The sequence below is a fragment of the Haliaeetus albicilla genome, chromosome 12 (assembly GCF_947461875.1).
Source record: "Haliaeetus albicilla chromosome 12, bHalAlb1.1, whole genome shotgun sequence".
Taxonomy (NCBI): Eukaryota; Metazoa; Chordata; class Aves; order Accipitriformes; family Accipitridae; genus Haliaeetus; species Haliaeetus albicilla.
Genome location: NC_091494.1, coordinates 13,331,255 through 13,350,846, shown reverse-complemented (window position 1 = coordinate 13,350,846; position 19,592 = coordinate 13,331,255). Strand labels below are relative to the sequence as shown.

The window sequence follows — 19,592 nt, the reverse complement described above, 5'->3', positions numbered from 1 at the left end:
ACTCACATTTGAACATCTTGGAGAACTTACCACACTATGCCTCATATACAGGAAAACATAATTCACTGCTATATACGTATTTAATCATCCTAATGTTCTCCTTTGTAGCATACCTTTCCTTTCTGACATAAATGAACATATTAAGCTGAAATGTCTCACTCGGCTTTGTTTGCCTAAGGTAATTAACACATTCACAAAATAAACAGGTTATTCATTGGATACTACCACTTCCCTAGGGTTTTTAAATTTACTTATACTTGCACTGTTACACATGTGAGCTGGTTATATTGACACATGTGTCTTGATGAGCCAAAGGCTTCCATAGAGTTGGCATGACTTTAGCATTCTTCTGTATCATAGAGGCTATTTGAGCATCAGGCCATCAACCTACAGCAGGAACTGCTGCTGCATATTTAATTACGTGTAGTTGTGTAATGAGGGCCAGGGAAAAGACAGAAGGTCTGACTGATTTTAAAAGAATCTTCAGTGAAGTATTTTATTTTACTGTAGAAAACCTGATTTGGAAAAAAGGACCATTTTTACATGTTAACAAAATTGGTAACAATTTCAATTAAAAAAGCTTGACACATCAGTGACCAAAAAAATTTGAAGACTTTTATATATTTATAAAAGGTGAGCATTCTTAACTCAGTTTATACAACTCTGATCTAATTAAATTCCCTCTTTTAGAAGAGCTATAATAATAATAATAGGAGAATCTACGCAGATTTGCATTTGAAATCTGCTTTTTGTTCATTTAAAAAAACCTTTAAGCCTATTTTAAGAAATAATCAAACCAATTCCAAGTATCATTTAATATCTAGCTGGTATAAAATCAGATTGATTCTTCTTTTCATCAAAGGGCCTCTCTCAGCTGCTGCATGGACACAAAAATTCCTTGGATCACCCATGTTCCAGACTAGTTTGTTCCAGTCCTCTACCCAGCAGACCACACAGCTGAAACTGTCAGGGACCCCAGGTACTCAAGACAGCAGAGAAAAGAAGCAGTCAAACAATTCTTGTCTGGTTTTCAGGCTGCTCAGGAGTCTATTACCTTCACTTCATGCTATTAGTGAATATTTTTGTAAATATTTTGTAGCTATTACAAAACAGTTGGCTAGACTCATACACACAGTATTATTGTGTACAATATCTAAAATGATTGCAGGAAAGAGCAAAGTATACTGGATGCAGTATCACCTTGCTGACAGGTTTCTAAACACGCAACCCTACTGTAAAATCCTTAACACTGTTATGTGCATCTGTGCTGGCTGGGCCTGATTTTATGAAAGATGGCAAAAGACATTAGAAATGGTAACCTAGAATAAAAGCATCAAATGTACTCTGGTAACAGTCAGATCAAATTAACAGAATGGGAACATGAAAGCCAAATTGTTTCAGGCCTCTGTTGCATTGTCCCTCACCAACATCTCCCATTAATCTAGTGCTATGAATTCATGTATACAGTCCAGTCAACTCCTAAATACAACAGAACAGTTCTTCTATTGGTTATGGCATTTTCTGGTTCCCCCAAGTGGGTAAAGTCTGTGGGAGAATGATCTCAAAATATTCTCGGAAAGCAAGCTACAGTTTTACATACATCCCTGGTGCCCATCCAACCTGCAGATAAGTTAGCAATGCTGTTTAACTTAACACCACCACCTATTTAGCAACCTAACAAAATAGTTGGTTAGTGTCAATTAGCGGCTTGTCATTTCCCTGCTTAGACCTCAGAAATAAATATTTATGCTATATTGAGCTAAAAAATGTCTTTAATGATCCACATACAGAAGTTAAATTGTCCTGCAGAGTATCACAGGCCAGTTCCCAAAAGGATTCTGCTTTTAAATACCATATTCCAGAAAGTCTTGTGCCCACAGTGCTACACATGTATTAGAGTAAACATAGCACCAACATAGGCAAGTAGGCACCGGCACATAGGAGCAACACAAACATAAGCTGTTATGTGACCTCACCATGCAAACCAAACCACAAAATACGCCGACGCTTCCTCGTTATGAAGTGAAATGTATCTTAAATTTGCCTTCTGTATCATATTTGTGTTTCAACCCACAATTATAAACCTTTCCTTTCAATTTCTAAATCCTATTGCCACCTCACAGAAATAAACATAGACTAAGTATGGTATATTTAAGATGCTTTGAAATACAGTCCTTGATGCTTTTAAGTATTTCATTTTTCTCGATAAGAGACTAATACAAGTAATTTTTAAATATGCAAGCAGGTCTCCTAAATTAAAAAACAAACAAAAAAAACCCCCAAAACCCCAAACCAAACCGACAAACAATTACACTTTAATACCTGTTCTTTGAAGAACAAGGGTTGGAATACTGAACCTTGCAAGAAATAAAACTTTTGCTTACTTCACAAAAAGCTATTTAACCCAGTAAGACAAGAATAAGATCACAGAATAGTTGGACACATGCAAGTAAATAAACTACCAAACCTTCATTGATAAGTATCTGGAGTGAAACTAGAGCCTAAACTACAGATGCAAAATCATCACATCAAGCAGAATAAACTAGCAATAACTCTGTTCTACATAACTTGTTAGTATGACCGGTTGGGCCATTCATTGACATAACCTGTTACTTCCTGGAAGAATCAGAAGTGATTGTCATTTGTAACTTATAGACTGAATGACAGGATTTTGGTCAGTTATTACAGAAGTACAATCCTTCACAAAAGAGAAGGGAAGTCCCAAGTTATAGCCTGTTTAAGATTGAACACACTGCACGTTTCAGATCTACTTTATCTGCTGTGACACAAAAGAAGGTGCTTTCTGGTTTGTTTTTAAATAGGTTAAATAGTTTCTGCTGAAACACAGTTTAGCTAGTTGAAAAAAAAATTTTAGTTGTCAAACTATGTACTCTTTCCCTTTCCCCTCCTTTTCAGACAGGATCCTTTTGATCCCATCTGCTCCAACTCCTATATATAGCAGTCAGGAAACCAAGATCATCATCCCAGGGAACCCACTCAGCAGACTCAAAAAGTTCTTCTGGTACTGTCCACAGCTCCTCTCTTGCTAAGTTATTCCTATTCATGCTAGTCAAAGAGTGCTGGATATACTGAAAAAGAGCCTTTAGCGGTCAAAAAAATTACAGTGGATCTGGCAATACTTTTTTCCATCTAAATGAGGATTTTAAGACGACATCAGTTGATATTACAGTCAGTCTAATGTGCTGAAAAGCAAGCCTGACAACACAAGGCTCCAAAGTTTATTTCATTAAACATTATACAGTGTTATGTACAGGGGGAAGAAAAAAGTAGCTATACTATGTTCTAGAAATCCTATTTAATGTTATAAGCCAAAGATCTGCACTACAGTTAAATTACATTAGGCTGTTTCTTTCTCTTATCAACTACTACAGTTATACCCACCTGTTACATTCACTGCTGGCCCAGTCTCGTACTGTGGAACTCCCGAGTTCTGTCTCACACCAAACAGTATACCAGATGTATTATCTGGTGCAGCTGGTGGAGAATCCATAATATAATCCTAATAAGATATTTTCAAGAGGGAAAAGAAATTTGAGGTTTAACATTTTTTTACTTGCAGGCTTCAAAGGGTTTATTTTAAAAACATACGATTGCTTAAAAGTACTCTTAAGTACTCAGCTGTAAATCAAGTTAATTACAATCTCCCCAGAATAGTTTCTTTCGACATTTTAATAAGTTTGCAACTCTCATCAGTGGTTGTTAATTTTTTCATAGCTGTGTATCAGAATAGTAAAAACAACCATAAGACCTAGGAAAGTCCATTTTATGAAATATTACTAAACCTGTTTGAATTGCTAATTGTAACTGCTTTTGTTCAAAAGTCTGATGATGATTCAAATTATACTCAATTGTTTTTCAAAAAACTCTACTACTTTCTTCCTTCAACCCAAACTCAGGCATTTGCCTGTTACTCTTGTGTAACAGCTAGCTGCCTTGTAAAAGATCAGAAAACAGAACTCAAAAGTAGCACAAACTTGCAGCAAGCAGAAGCTTCTCAAAGCAAGATGATATCAAATCAATCGAATTCTGCTAAGTGGTCAAACTTTAATGAAACTAAAACTGTATCTATAGCATGTTGACTGGGAATGGCACTCATTTATGATATAACTAAGGGTTTTTTTTCTTTTATGTAGAGTAATTTCGTAAGAACTTCTGGAAATAATACAATCAGACTCTCTTTTCAAAGCACAGCTAACCTAAAAGTTGGTTCATGTTTCTCAGTGCCTTGTTACATTAAGTTTTGAGCATCTCCAAGTACAGGTATTTTCTTACCCTTCAGTTTAAAAGGTTTGCCCTTTAGTACTACATATAACCTAAAAAATTAAATAGTCTATATTTCTTGGCTCCAACACTGGAAACTGTTAAAACTAAACACCTTCACTGATCACTTAATAGATAACATTTGGAGGGAAAAGAAACATAAAATTTAGTTCTCTTTACAGATATTCAAGGTTCGGGGGCAAGGTAGGAGAAACACACTTTCCAAGATTCATCAATATTGCTCACATCTTAATATGCCATTCACCCCAACACAATCAATCTGAAACATGAAATATTTTCAGCAATAGCAATAAGGAGTTAGGAAAAGCCTTACAATAGAGTTAGGTTTAATTTCAACATTAAGGAATGAATGGCAAAATACTGGCACTTGATCCTTCTACTCTGAAATAATTCAATTGGTTGCACTTCATCAAGCTGTACTGTGAAACAAAAAACTTGACAAAAGTAGCTCCATTTTCCTAGAAATAATAATAAAAAAAAATCACCCAAAACATACATAGACTTTGTCATTAGTGTATCCATGAGACAAAGGCCAAAATACTTTTTACTGTAAAGATCAATCTCATAAAATGCTTCCCATTCACAACTTTGCTACTTATTTGAAAACATCCCTGTGGAAGTTATCACATTTTTAACTACCATCATGATGACTCAACTTGATGGAAAGGCTAAAGAAGTGCACAGATTATCATACCTGTATGTGTACTTATTTTAGGACTCCTAAGTACCAGAAAAGATTTGGGGGGGGGGGGGGGGGAAGGAAGATGCTTCTCCCCATCCCGCCCTTTTGTTGTACATCTCCTAAATGAAGACCCTGCAGGACCTTAATGATAACGAAGAGCCATTCTCTCCTCTGGTGAGTGACCTCACCCAATCTAACCAAATTAAACAAATGTCCAGGAGTAGTTGTGGAAATAGTTACTAAATTTCTCTGCTCTTTTGTTACAAGTAACAGCTACATGAGCTGCAGCCACAAGAGAGCAAGTGTTACTGTAGCCACAATGGTTTCAGGCTAGCCAGTGAAATTACAAGCGAAGCAGCTTAGCCTGCAAACCCCTCTTCAAGCACAACTAATGCTCAGGTGGTATGCCTGTGGCAGGCTCTTAGGTGTGGAGGTCTATGCACACATGTACATTTGAAATATGACCAACAGCTACACACAAAATCTCCTTCTCTTACTACTCTGTGGTTTGTTCGTTTTTATGTGCTGCTAACATTTTAACTTTCTTCAAAAGAATAGCCTGGATATTTTGATGGCATGTGTACATCTCTCTAGTATACACTAAACGTATTTGGTGAGCAAAAAAGTTAAAACAGACATCCTGGAAATTCAAAGTCTCATAATTTTCAAAATGTCCTTTTCTGTTGACAATTATTCTTTTCATACAATTTGGCTCTGTCATTTTAACGTACAGAAAAAAAGCAGTATCTTCCCCTATGCTTTAAAAGGCAAAAATGTTTTAAAGAAAAAAACAGAACAGCTTTACCACATCGATGTAAAACAAACAAAAAAAAATCAACCTAACATGTACAGGTGCTCTCACATGCAGAAAGACAAAACCCAACACCTTTATAAATTAAGTTTCTAGGGCTCAAGTGAAGAAAAATAATCCACCACCACTCTTAGTTTTCCAAGCAACTAGTGAAAATACTGGGTTCATACTGTGCATCCTAGATTTCCTGTGGAAACCAACATGATAATTGGTAACCAAATCTACACAGAGAAATTACAATGCATGGTATTGGAACTTTGCTCTCCCAAAATCAACTAGGAACAAGTGGAACCTGGATCACATTCAGACTGAGGAAAGTGCCTATTAAGTAGGGGAAGATATGGGCAGAATTGGCTGGGGCTTACTGGAGAGTATTCTGAGCACTGAATTACAGAAAATCTTCACTGCTAAGAACAAATTTTTCTTGAAGAAGAGGATAGCCCTATGCTATCATATACAATAGCAGTAGCTCTGACTGAATTGGAATTGCTGTAAACAGTACGACTGAAGCCAAATTCAACTCAGAATTTCTGGAACTGCATTAACGTAGTGCAGTAACAAGAAAACAAAACCTAGATTTTTACAGGAAGTCAGTGAATCAAGCCTGTGATTGGAAAGAGGCATTTCAGTAATAACACTGGAATACCAAACATTGACAAAAGGTAAATTATAGACCTATATGTTATGAAAAGGAGGAAATATGTGTTTCAACCCAGCTGGTGGTCAAAAGCAATCAGTTCGCACAGAAAAAACGTTGACATCCTGAGATTAAAAAATATTGCACCATATAAAGAATGCAAAGGCACTCTGAAGGATGTTCAGCTAAAAAGGAGTCCTGACACAGTGTCTACTCATACCTCACAGTCATCTTCACATCACAATACTTTAATTTCAAAGGTAAGTTTCACCATCTGGAACCTGAAGATCCAAACATTAAATATTTCCCAGAAAAACTTATTTGAAGCCCTTGCCACTCAGGAAGAGTCAAATTGGGAAGAAACAGAAGATGTGTGAACGAAAATGTCACAGAATGCCCAAGGCAGAAAAATCGTCAATATAAAACAGTGGCCCCAAGTGAAATAAAGACTAGATAAAGGGGGGGTTGGGAAATAATCCAAAAAACCTAAGGAGCTCTTGAATGAAGACAATTCAAACCAAGGACATGAACCAAAATATAGTTACTATACATATGACACTAGGAACAACAAATGACATAATGTGGCAGGAGTGATATTAAAAATCACAGAACTTTGCCCAAGACACTAAACTATAGCACCCCCCTAAAAAAATAAAGCACACCAAACAATCCTCTTTCCCCATAAAAAGTATAACATAATCAAGTGGCAGGAACAATACAAAAACAAGAAAACAAATTATTCTAGGTAAGGCTGAAATTGGAAATACAATTCTGAATCTAGAAAAGTTAAGTTGAAGAGATGGAAGATTCACTTTCACCATGTCTTAAGCAAGAAAAAAACCCCAGGAACATCTTCCTAAAGGTACTCAAGAATTTCTTAACATCCAAAGAATAGGATGTTACATTTTGGATAACTTAAAAAAGTTAAGAGCTCATGAAAGCCATGATCAAAATGTCAACACTGTAAAGAAACCATATAATAATTTCAATCATAGAAGTTTTAAGAGACCATAGAATATGTATGCACTGGATATCACAGAAAATGATGCATTGCTTTGTAGAGCATGTCAGTCTAACTTGGAATAGACAGAACTGATAAATACATGGTTAGAGATCCTTTTCCATGCTGTGTACCTTGAAAGTCCTATTTCAGGCTGCAACTTCTTCAAACAGGTGTTCCTCTACTCTGCCAGGGAAGAGCAACAACCTGCAGATTTTGGCAAAGTAAGACTGTAAAACTTAACTAAAGTCTCATCTGTGAAACTCCTGTTGAAAGTAAACTCGATGAATGTGAAAGAACTCTCACAAAAAGAAGTGCTTTGTGCACAGTGTCTTTAAAGGAAATCACTGTCTCAGTGAGTTATGTCCCACTTGCTTACACCTTTTGGAGATGTTCAGCTTTTCTAGGTCTGTTTACCCTAAGGTTTTCTAACAAAAACAACGTAGAGGCCACTAGCAGCTTTATCTAGTAGAATAAAAACATGAGCATCTATGTGCAAGGGAAGTAAAGGAGGGGGCTTTCTTTTGCAGTAAAGATTCTGCAAGATACCCTAACACTCCTTTGAAGGATTTAATAAAGCATACTATGTCATAAGTAAACATTTATAAAAATAAAATTCACAGACTTGAAACATGTAAAGTAGCAGACCTTTCTGTATTCACCTGTCTTGCTTTACAAAGATAGATTTAAGAGGACTCCAGAGGCAACCTAGATATCCTACTGATATCTGGACTTTTGATTACATCATTTTTTAGGCCTTCTTAGAAACAGTGACAGACTGATTTAGCTAACCCGCTTCACTAGACATGTCCACAATTTCTCTCTGCAAACTAACAATCAACTGCTGAAGACTCAAAATTGGAAAGTATGAGTTCTTCCCTAATGAATCTGCCAGAGATTCAGTTACCCAGTTGATAGGCAATGATTACATTGCATTATTTTTCTTAAAATACAGCCCCCCATCAGCAGTGCTTTAGCCACAAGTCTTAAGAACACCACCTAGTTCTCATGTTTTAACGGCCTTATTAACTATGTTCATTCAGACTGATTGCCCTGTTCAGCAATTGCAGAATACATTAGGCTGCATGATTTTTATTTATACCAAAAGACTGACAGCTGGGACAACCACAGGTGTATATATTTGCAGGGACAATGGAGATGGTGCCTACTGTCAGGCTTCATTCATTTTAACCTGACAGTAGTAGCTAATACTATAGGCACATTGTCTAAACAGTTTCAGCTTAAATTATTTTCAATAAAGGTATCTCATCATAGTTTACCTCATAAAAATGTGAAATTTTAATCTTCATTCTTTATCTCTCACAAATGTCCAACAGCTAAGGCAACAAAACCAGCATCTAACTTGACTCCCTAAAGTTTTCATTCTGAGGTTCTGTAGCAATCCAGGAAGATCTATGATACATGATGTATGTGCATAATTCCCTTGGGCTTTTAAAACAAAATAAGTATGTCATCAAACTGTTTCATCTACTGACCCTGCAACTTTTGGTTGCTTAAGTCCTCCTTACCATACCACTGTTTCATTACAACTGCCATATGAACCGAAAAGCTTAAGAAGTGAAAATCCCAAGAGAGGCACTATAAAAATCAGGTCAGAAAACCACAAAGTTACTTTAAACACCAAATGCAAGCTATTAAAAAGTGAGATTAATTTATCAATACAGAGGAACTGTCTCTGAGCAAAATCTGCAAAATTTAGAGAATGAGAATTTCCTTCATTTCTCCACATAACATAAACAACATAACCTAAATGGTACTGATTTCTCTGATGCCCAAGATTTTCATTCAACAATTGCAACAATTCCACTGTTACTAAAGCTATCATCTTTGAGCCTTGCAAATCAGTATTTTCAAACATGTATTTTAATTCACCAGTGCAAGGTTATGGTCCTAGAATCTTTACAGTTTACATAATGCTAGTCTATAATCTAGTCCAGGTCTTCAAATTACTAGACTGAGTCAGTATGTTCCTCATTAATTTATTCACAAGTAATTGCACCTGAGTATTTTACAGTTTGAGGGAATAAAAATTTACCTGATTGAGTATTACAGGCTGTGCTGTTACAGTAGTCACTGGCCTGGATACAGGTTGAGCCACTACCGGAACCGTGATATTTCTTGATACTGGTTGTGTCGTCACTGGAATGGTTACAGGTCTGCTGACAGGCTGTGATATTCCAGAACTTGACCCAGGCATCTGTTGTGTTGATAAACATCCAGCAACTGGTCTCTGCAGTGTTTGTGAAGTTCCTGAAACATTCACTGGTATAGACAATGGCTGAACTGCTACAGAGCTAGCTGTAGGTCTGGATACAGACTGAAAGACTGATGAAACAGGCATGGCACTGGGGCTGGAGGCAGGTGTCGCATAATGGTGACTGTCAGGCTTGAATGTAGCAACTGTACCTGTTTACAAAGGATTCCAAAGTTATCTTTATATAATTTTGCAGTCAGATGTTTCATAAGTGTTGTGGATTTTTTGTTTTTAATTACCATATTAGGACAATAAAGTACCTCTACTGGGTGCACCATTCTGTATCCCCCTTCGTGATGAGCTGAGGTTGACTCTGTTCAATATATCTGTCAAAAGTTACATTTATCTTAATTGCAGTTAAATTAATAGCTTAATTGCTTTTCAAATTAAAAGTAGCATTCCTATCCACTAATTAAGCCAATTAGGATTTGACTTATAAATTAGAATATAATTTTTTAAAAAAATACCTGGCAAAACAAAGTGTCATTTGTACAAATTAAGATACATTCTTCTACTCCCCTTCTCTTAGGTTAAGCTAGTTCACTTAAGAATCTCAGTTTTTATTTTCTCGCAGATAGATTAACACACAAGTAAGAGTGCAAATAAAAAAAAAAAAGAACACTTCATAAATATTTAACTTTGCTGATTATAATGCATTTATTCACTTCTGTTTCTCATGTACATAATAAATTCCCCAAATACTAGAACTGCTCTAAACTAAAGGAAGCATTTGCTCTAAACTGGTAACTACACAATTTGCTTTTGTATTACAGGAAAATACAGCACTTACAAACTTGTTTTTAGACATCTCCATTTTCCAATGTGAAAGAAAAATCAACAGACCAGCAATCAAAGGAGCTGTGCTGGAATTGCATTACCAGAGGACTGATTTTCTTACATATCCTACATGGCAGTCTATGACCAGAGTTCTAGCTCATCAGAAACACATGGAATTTCTTAGATTTGATGTTTACTCCTTAACTAATGCCACCAATATTTCCCAGCTTTTTGTCTTAGTCCGGGGCTTCGCATGATTCCAGAATGTTATAAAAATATTCATCAAATCAAAATATTTTCCTACCGCCAGATTCTCAATTCCGTTGGTGTTGCTGTCAAGTTTCTTGCTCTGACATGTGAAAATATGCGTATGAAATGAGATTGATCCTCCAATATCTAACCAACAAGGTTTAAAGTACCTTCTCAAACCTGGGTAAAATCACATCAGGATCTCAAACAATAGATCTTAAGACTATCTACGCATTGTGTTCTACAACCTTAAGGCTGTTTCCACCAGCAATGGCTCATCAGTATATACTACTCAGGCTGATAAATCTAATAGCAGTAGAGCTCAGAAGATCACAGCTTGCAGCCTGTCACCGGCATTTAGAACATACCAATAAAAAAGCAGCTGCAACAAACAGATCCAAACAGGTTCCCATTTTTTAAGATATGACAAAATTTTGTCCTGTAATAGTAATACTAGTTTTACTTCAACACAACAGTAACTATGAGCAAGCATTAACTTAATTCAGAATTTAGCTGAATACATACTTTTTTGTGTTTGTTAATAAATCTATACCTCACATTTGAATTCCAGAGTTAAATGAAACTAAAACCTTCATCTACCGACAAAAAAAAAGCTATCCTAAAAGTTGTCTCAGAAAGCACATTCAGCCTCAGACAGTCTGATATGCACACAATTCATATCCTAAAATACAAAGGTAGATTTTACTGTATATTTTTAAAGGTGTATTTTTTAAAAAATAACATTTCAGGAAGTCAGTGAAATTATAAGCTAGATTTACATGACAACTAATTCATCATAGACTTGATATGCCCTTTCCCCTCCCCCATCAAAGTGTTATTTGTCCTGTTTAATAACACTGAAGTATAAGAAAGCTAACATGCAGAACAACATTTTAAAGTAGCAGCAAATTTATCATTATGAAAAAGGAAACAAGAAAAATGAGCAGTAACTATAGGGAAAATGAGCAGTTGCAGGAAATGGTAAAGGGAGCAAAGTGTGAATTACTTTTCATCCCAGTCAAACTAATCCTTCGGTACATGAGAAGAGACACTTTATCGTACATGACACTGTGCCAGCAGGTCAAAGTTGGGATTTTAACTATTTCCTTCAAGTTTTCCACACCAGTCTGTATAAAAACTGATAACTGCATTGTCAGGAAAAGGTTAAAAAAATTGCAATGTATTGCAGAAAATATACCTTTCAGAAAAATTAAGAACTACTAGTGAGTCTCCATTTGTCATCTAATTTTTCATCTGATCACACAGGAATTCTCAGGTAAAAACTAAACAACAGTGATAAGCAAAGTTGAGTTCATTGTGTCTTGCCTATCACCAATAACAAACTGAAGCCTGACTAGTGCCAGGTAGTACTACTTACAAGCCAGAGAAGAACTGAGGTCATTCTTCCATAGCTGTTTTTGATAGTGAAGTAGAAGATTACAAAGAGAAAAGTTGAGGAAAGGGAAGGAAAAGAGATAAAGTAAAAAGTTATACCATAAGTGATTTTACTTGTGTCAGGACCGAGTATGGACAGCACTAGAATAAGATGCATACGTTTTAAGTCTCTATCTTTTACCTGAGTTCTTGAAGCGCTGAATCATATCACAACTACGGTTTTCACCTGAACTATTTCTATCCTTTAAGACTACAAAAAAATCTTGAGACTACAAAAAAATCTTGAGACTACAATGACTGCAATGAAACTTGGCATATTTGTTGTTCCAACGTATCCCTACTGCTTTAACAGTTGTTCTATGTCATGACCTACTGCCAATGACCAACAGCAATCCAGAGGTCTCCGGACCTTTCAGAAAACAGTAAGGGTATTTTTCAGTCCTTCTAGAAGTTTGTAACTGCAGAAAACTTCTTGGAGTAATTTTAAAATATTCTTCAAATTTTCAAGAGGATATAGAATATTTTTAAAATATTCAAAAAGATTAAACCTTAAGAACTATCTTTGGGAGGGAGAACTTTAACATCAGCTTCATTATTTCTTTAATATGTAAAACAATTTTCAACTTTTTAAAGCTAGTTTAAGAAGCATTAGACTTACTATCCCAGTAAGTAACAAAGTAAAATAGAGTTCAGATGCAAGATGGAAGTATTGTGAACTAAAATGACTGAACAGCTAATAATAGCTCCAAAGTCCATGCAGCAGAGTGTGACAGAGAGCCTAGTTTAACATTTTGTCTTGAGATGCTTCACTGCAAACTATACACCTTCAGAAAATGACTATAGAAATCCTGGATACAAGCATAGCAGAGATGAGGCAGAAACTGAAAGCATTAAACCTCACCAGGCAGTCTTGTGTATTCGACAGCTAGAGAAACCTTAGGTCAAACCTCTGAACAACTGATTACAAGATGGCCACACACAGAAATCAAAAGTTTTATTACTAAAATTAATTTAAATAACAAAAATAATGTTCTCCTTTACTTACCTGCTAAAGCCCAAGCACAGGACAAACATGGAATCCTGACACATCTGCTGTCATCACAACCACCTAACCTCACTCCCTGCGCTAGGAGAAAACTACAGAACTCGATGAAAAAAACTCTTTATTTTACAGGGGATGAATGAATTTATTAATAAAAAATCTCTTACTTAACAGAGAGGCTTCTACTATTTTCACATTAATCGCTTTTCCTGATTGTGCTTTTATTATAGACACTTAAGACAGTTACCTTGGTTTTGTTAGAATGATGTCCACCAACACACGAAATGTGGGGTGAAGAAAAAAGAAGGACCGTAACATGAAGACTTAAATTCATGCACATTCCTTTAGGAGGAGACAATTCCAAGTATCTAACTAAATATCAGCTATATTTAGAGCAATTGCATGCATGGTTTCAGCATTGTATATATTGGATTTTTAACCATATTGTTAATGCTAAAACCTTCAAACGTCCTTGTTCTGACCTTAGAGATTTAAGATTAGAGGTAGACAGAGCTGTGTGTAACCTGGGTTTTAGGACAGAATTTCTTAAGAATTCCAATTTTAAGTATGACAGCGACCTAAAAAACAGCTTTAAGATGTAGAACTTCTTAAGTATTACTGCTAAAAATTCTGTATTTTAAAAGTAAGTTTAAAGTCTTATACCTTGAAATACCTGTTTTAAATTATGGAAAATGTTATCTTACATGTACTAGCTGGCTTCGAGCTTGAGATTTCCCCAACAAAGATTGGCTCATCATCATCATCATCATCCTCCTCCACTTCTTTCACTCTCTTTTGCCATGGTTCTAGCTCCTCTTCTTCACATTCCATAAATAATTCTGCCATCTTGAGACTAGACAGTAAAAAACAAAACACACATACCAAAACATTCAGCACTTTCATGAAACAAATGTTTCACTGTTCAGTAAAGATTACTGCACTTGACAATAATTCCCATAGAATAGCCTTTCTCACCTGCTCCCCCCACCATATTCTATACAGGCTGAACCTGATCTGATATAGGTGATCTTCAAAGATCAACACCACATCACCTTTCTGATAATTACTTGAATTCTCATCTTTGCCGTTAAAGATAAGAAAAGAGCAAAGGTATCCTCCACATAATTTAAGCTATTTTTGTATAGTCCATCAGTAACTATCAGAGGGAGCCTCTGACACCACAGTGAAAGGTATCTTTTAAAGAATACTCCTATTCCAGGTAAGTGATTCACAGGAATTGTGAAGACCCTACTATGAAGCATGTAATATACCTGGCACAAGTGAGTTATTGGAACACTAGTTACAGCTTTATTCTCTTTACATCTAAAAAAACCAATCCAACCCAAACCCCACCAAAACCCACAACATACCACAGCCCCACAAGTTTTGTAAGGTTTTGCCAGCGCTTCCCATATAGTCACATTTTCTTTAAAACCCAATGAAAACAAAACAAAATTTCCCCAAACCCACACATCAAAAAACAAAGCACCCACTAAAAAACCCTCAAACAAAAAACCCCCCAACAACAAAACCCCCAAACCATACCCACAAAGCATTGCATAGTGGTTTAATTATCAATTTGGACTTAATAAAAATTTTGCATAGATCTCATTAGACTGAGTCCCTTGTGCTTGGAGACTTGCTCTTGCAGTAAGGAAAAAAAGTAATGCATGAAAATAGTAATGAAAATATGTAGCCTTTGGAATTAACCACATTAACATCAGCACCTCTAATCACAACTGGGTTTATTTGCTTTTTTAAATAAATGGTGATGGCCAATGAAGTTTTCTTCTTTCTTTTCACATCCTCTAACATAATCTTGAAAGTATTTCTGAATAATACAGAAAATATGAAACTTTCAGTTTTCTTTACATACACTACTGATAATCCAATTTGTAGTAAGAACCAGTAATTTCATAAAATCACAGGGCTGTCTCAGCTATAACCAGGATCAGGATCCCAATACAACAGTGTTTGCTTTGCCTAAGACACAGAGCTTCATAAAATTCAATGTCTCCATTTTTCGGTAGATTGGAGGGGAAACAATATAGTTTTGCATGAGGAACCCAACAGTAACTCCAGTCAATATAGGAATTCCTTGAAATTCATGAACAGTTAAGCACATGAAATTCAATTAATCATTGGACTATTTTGACAAAAAAGTGAAGAATATCCAAGCAACGTTTCTGTTCATGAAAGCCACAATCAATAAAAGAATATTTCTAGTCTTATTACCAGGCTACTGCCAACAAAAAAACATTAGCAATACTTCTCTTGTTCTTGCGCTGATGCAACACTTACCTGACAAAGCAAACTAGTTAAGGAAGCTTGACTTCCCACTATTATGCAGTAATAGTTCTCTTACAGTTTAACTCCCTAAACCTTATAGCCAGGGCACCAGACCAGCACTAACGTTATGATTATGTCATTAAAGACTATCAAACCTTATACACAAGGTGACAAAATCAAGATTAGATTCATAATCATAAACTGATATTTTAAACTAAATTATTCATCTTGTAAGATGACAAGGGTGTTTATTCAACACATTTCTCTGTACAATTTCTCATTATTTTCTCCTTTCCAAAAATATTTCAAGAGCAACATATATATTAAACATTGGGTCATTTCTTTTTTGAAAGTATAATTATGCAAAACTAAGAATACCCCTCATCTATCAACAGTGTTTGAAATGGAAGTCTTCAGCACAGGCACAGTGAGAAACTGTCTAATATCTAATAAGAGAAGACAATTTCAGGATAGGAGTAATGAGCGGCTAGATTTGGTGATGGACTGTAGAAATAATTAGTGTGCAATAGCTTATCACAGGGGAGCAGTCAGAATTGTGCCCCTACTTGCATTAAAGTGCATGAGAATGGGGCTGCTGGTGTTACATGCTAAGTCATGGGGACAATAGCAAAGCTATACTCCTTCCTTCCTCCATCAGCTCAGGGTGCTGAAGTTAAACATGGTGCTAGGAAAGAAGAGAGTAAGACACTAAACCAGATTCTTGTCACAGGAAAAAAAGGAAGAGTTTGAAGCCAGTTTCCACTTGACAGAGACAACTGGGGCCATGTGCCAGGACTTGGCAAGAGAATCAAGCCTGACCCGCCTCTGTAGAAGGACATCCCTTAGAACGCCTCTTCTTTACTAACACAGTGGCAAAGTTTATTAGACCTCAAGGCAAAATGAAAGACGATTTTCAGAAACTTTTTTCATGGAACTGACAACATAAGTATGAGTTGTGAGTTATTTAAAAAAAAAAGTTTTATTTGACCTCAGGAAAAAAAATAATCAGTTATAAAATGTGCTCAGAGAATACAAATGAAAGCACATGCAATTTATATTTAAAAACATCAAATAGGCACTAGCAATCTGTATGTTAGCAGAATTCTAATAACATACATGTGATAACCTCAGCTATGCTATAATGCAGCTTTTTTGTTTGTTTGTTTTTTACACAGTTAAAAGTAATTTCATAACATAGGCATGGACTTTTAGAAAATTACACCAACTGGTGGCAGCTCTTATGGACATTTCATTTTATGAATCAGGATGTACATATTTAGTTATTCTCAAAAGGTGACTCAAAATGTATGGCAGCTTTAAAAAGGCAAGTATCATTTCAGATCTTTTAATCCGATTTTTTTGGCTTCAAATCGTAGCATTGAAATAAGCTATCACCAAATTTTTCCCTGGCAAGAAAGCCAGCCTAACGAGTTCCCACTCTGCTCCCTCAGTTGTGCTAGTACAACTTTTCACAGGACTACATGACGTGAACCACTGCAGGTTAAAAATAACCTGGCCCACTAACAGTTTTACTGGCACAACTGAGAGGTCAAAAAAAAAAAATCTGTGGCCTGAGCAATCAAAGTTGCAGTAAGGGGGAATGGATTTGATTGCAGGAGGTGTGCAGGAACTGGTCAAATGGTCTCCACTGCCAAAAGAAACATCTACATCCATTTTTAGAGTACAACTAGCTTCCAAGTTTTTGGCTTCCTTAACTATTTTAACGTAGAAAATGTATTCCAGGAATCCTGCTAGTGGTTGCTCTCAAAGCCAAAACCAACAGTGAATCCTTCCCCCCTCTCCCCAAATAATTCCCTGCGGAGGTACAGATGCCAGGATAAAAAAGGTAAACCTATTGACTATAGACTTTATTTTCCTCATTTTTTAATATGTATAAACATATATACAGATTCGTACACACATTTCTTTAAAGGTAGTCCATGGACCTGAGAGGTCCAAAACTCCAATGACATGCTATATGTATATAATCAAAGAAAGCATTTAAACCATTGTTCTAGGCTAAAAAGTGTCAAAATTGTGAAAAAGTTCTTTAAAACATGCAAAAAATATCATTAGATTATATGAAGATATTGCTTTTAAAGGCAACTGCCCAGCAAAAACTAAGGCTAGTCATGAAAGTTCATTAGGCAGGTGCAGAGAATCAACAACCTGCAAAAAGAAGTCCATGGAACACTATTACAGTTACTAGACAAGCAATGAACTAAAAATCTGATACAGGACAAAAAAATTGAACTCATTGCACAAAAGAGCAATAAGCTTCTGATGAAATAAGTGTTTTAAAATCACTAGTCTGGACATCTTTATTTATCGTGGTGATTACATTTAAAGATACCCAACTTTATAAAAAGCCAGTTGTATTTATAACCTGTTTTTTTTGTTACTGTTAGGATTTAAAAGCAATCACACAGAAACAACAAAAATGATACAAATATTAGTAAATGTAACAAGAGTGTAACAGCTGTAGTGAAAGCAGCAGGAAGTGATCTGTAGAGGTGCACCTTAAAGATACACAGAAATCAATACTATAGAAAATAATGGCAAATGCAGCTGCAATAACATTTAGTTACTGAAAACCCATTTATTACTTTAGATGCAATTCACCTGTTCCGCTCTTAAGGTCAAGTGAGCTTTCCAATACTCAATACTTGTTTGGATTGGCTTAAAATAACTGAAACCAAATCAGTAGTATGAAATTTGTAGTGAGCTTAAAGAGTGAGGACACCTACGTTAACCAGAAAGTTCTCAGACTAGCCTTGTTTGTCATATTTCCGTAATAGTATTTTCAGTGAATTATTCGAGCACTTTCTTCCTCCCATTTAATAGCTACACTCCATATGCACAGGGAAGTTACATTATTCACGACACAGATCATACGGTAAGCACCCAGATTGTATTTTTCAGATGACCTCTCATACATGCACATAACTTTGCACCATGTTAGTTGTAGAAGAGCGTGCAATCCACAGCTTCATCGGGACTGCGAGCAACTGTATTTTTACCGAGTGCTGCATTTGTTTCAGCAGCGAAGAACCGATGACCGAGCTGAAACTGAACCTGAAAGTTTTAAAAACACGAAGTATAAACCACCCTCCCTCAAAACCAAACCTAAACAGCCGACACTACCCTCTCTGCCACGAGACAGCATAAGCTCCGCCTAGGGAAGGGCAATATCGCCTTTGCAAACCGCTCAGAAGTTCACACCCCCGAGCTGCGATGGGTGCGAGGCCGCGGGAGGAAGCCAAGTCCCCGAGGGCAGCCGAGCAGCTGCCGCTCCGCCCGCAGCGCCCCTGGCGCCGCCGCCTCTGCCGCAGCCTGACCGCCCCGCGTCCCGCCTCCCCCGTGCCGGGTGACCGCAAGGACTCGACTGAGGCTGCAGGTTCGGGTTTGGACGAGGCCCGCATACCACAGCCGCGGCGGGAGGGGAGGAGGCCCGGCGGCAAGGCCGGCTCCCGCTGCCAAAGGCCGGGGGCCCCAGCCGCGGCCAGCCCCTGGACGGCGGAGGCAGGGCGAAGCGAGCCCTGCCTGGGACTCCCCTGCCGGGCGGACGCCCCCCCCGCCCCCCGTTTCCCGGCGGGGCCCCGCGGGCGGCTCAAGGAAGCCCTCACGGCCCGGGGTCCCCGCTCCACAGACGCGAGGGGGTGCAAGGCCGCGCTCCGACCTAAGATGGCGTCGGTCTCGCAGGCGACAATCCCCCCGCGGCCCGCTCGCCCGCCCGCCGAGCGGCGGCTCCCTCCGCCCGGGGAGGCGGCAGGCCGCCCCGGCCGGGAGAGCCGAGGGAAGGAAGGCGCTGCCCTTACCGTACTGCGCGTCCGGCGAGGCCTGCGGCAGGCCGCCCCGCTCCCTTCCTCCCGGGCTGGCGGGGGGATGGGAGGCAGCCGCGCTGGCGGAGCCGCCTCACATCGCCGAAACGGGGCGCCCCACCTCAGCCGCCGCCAGGGGAGGGAGGAGGGGAGGGAGGGAGGGAGGTGGAGGTGGGGGCGGCCGCGCGGCGCCCCGCGCGCTGCCTGACGGGTAGAGCGCGGGTCAGCCCCACAGCGGCGCCTGCTTTCCGGCAGCCGCGGGGCGGGGCCGCGCCGGGGCCGCGCGGGGGCGGGGCCGCGCGCCATGTGCCC

General features: G+C 38.0%; 1 protein-coding gene and 1 long non-coding RNA gene across 17 annotated transcripts in view; one reads left to right on the top strand and one right to left on the bottom strand.

Annotated features, from left to right (window-relative positions):
- Positions 1-19,431, bottom strand: part of ZNF280D (zinc finger protein 280D) — a 54,050-nt gene extending 34,619 nt beyond the window's left edge. For 7 of the 14 annotated variants that reach the window (XR_011327065.1, XR_011327063.1, XR_011327064.1 and 4 more), the window contains exons 1-5: positions 19,278-19,431; positions 13,875-14,023; positions 9,968-10,033; positions 9,489-9,859; positions 3,403-3,520 (exon numbers count right to left, since the gene is read on the bottom strand). Coding sequence is in view for 10 of the 14 variants with exons in the window: in XM_069798156.1 (XP_069654257.1) it covers positions 3,403-3,520; positions 9,489-9,859; positions 9,968-10,033; positions 13,875-14,016 (697 nt within the window). In the remaining 4 variants the exon portion in view is untranslated. Of the gene's footprint in view, positions 1-3,402; positions 3,521-9,488; positions 9,860-9,946; positions 10,034-12,111; positions 12,146-13,874; positions 14,024-19,277 lie in introns of those variants that run through there. The other 7 variants (XM_069798148.1, XM_069798151.1, XM_069798152.1 and 4 more) reach the window with 5 other exon arrangements.
- LOC138688026 (uncharacterized) overlaps positions 18,544-19,592 on the top strand; it is a 37,404-nt gene continuing 36,355 nt past the window's right edge. For all 3 annotated transcript variants that reach the window (XR_011327070.1, XR_011327067.1, XR_011327068.1), the window contains exon 1: positions 18,544-18,856. This is a non-coding gene — a long non-coding RNA (uncharacterized lncRNA). The remainder of the gene's footprint in view (positions 18,857-19,592) is intronic.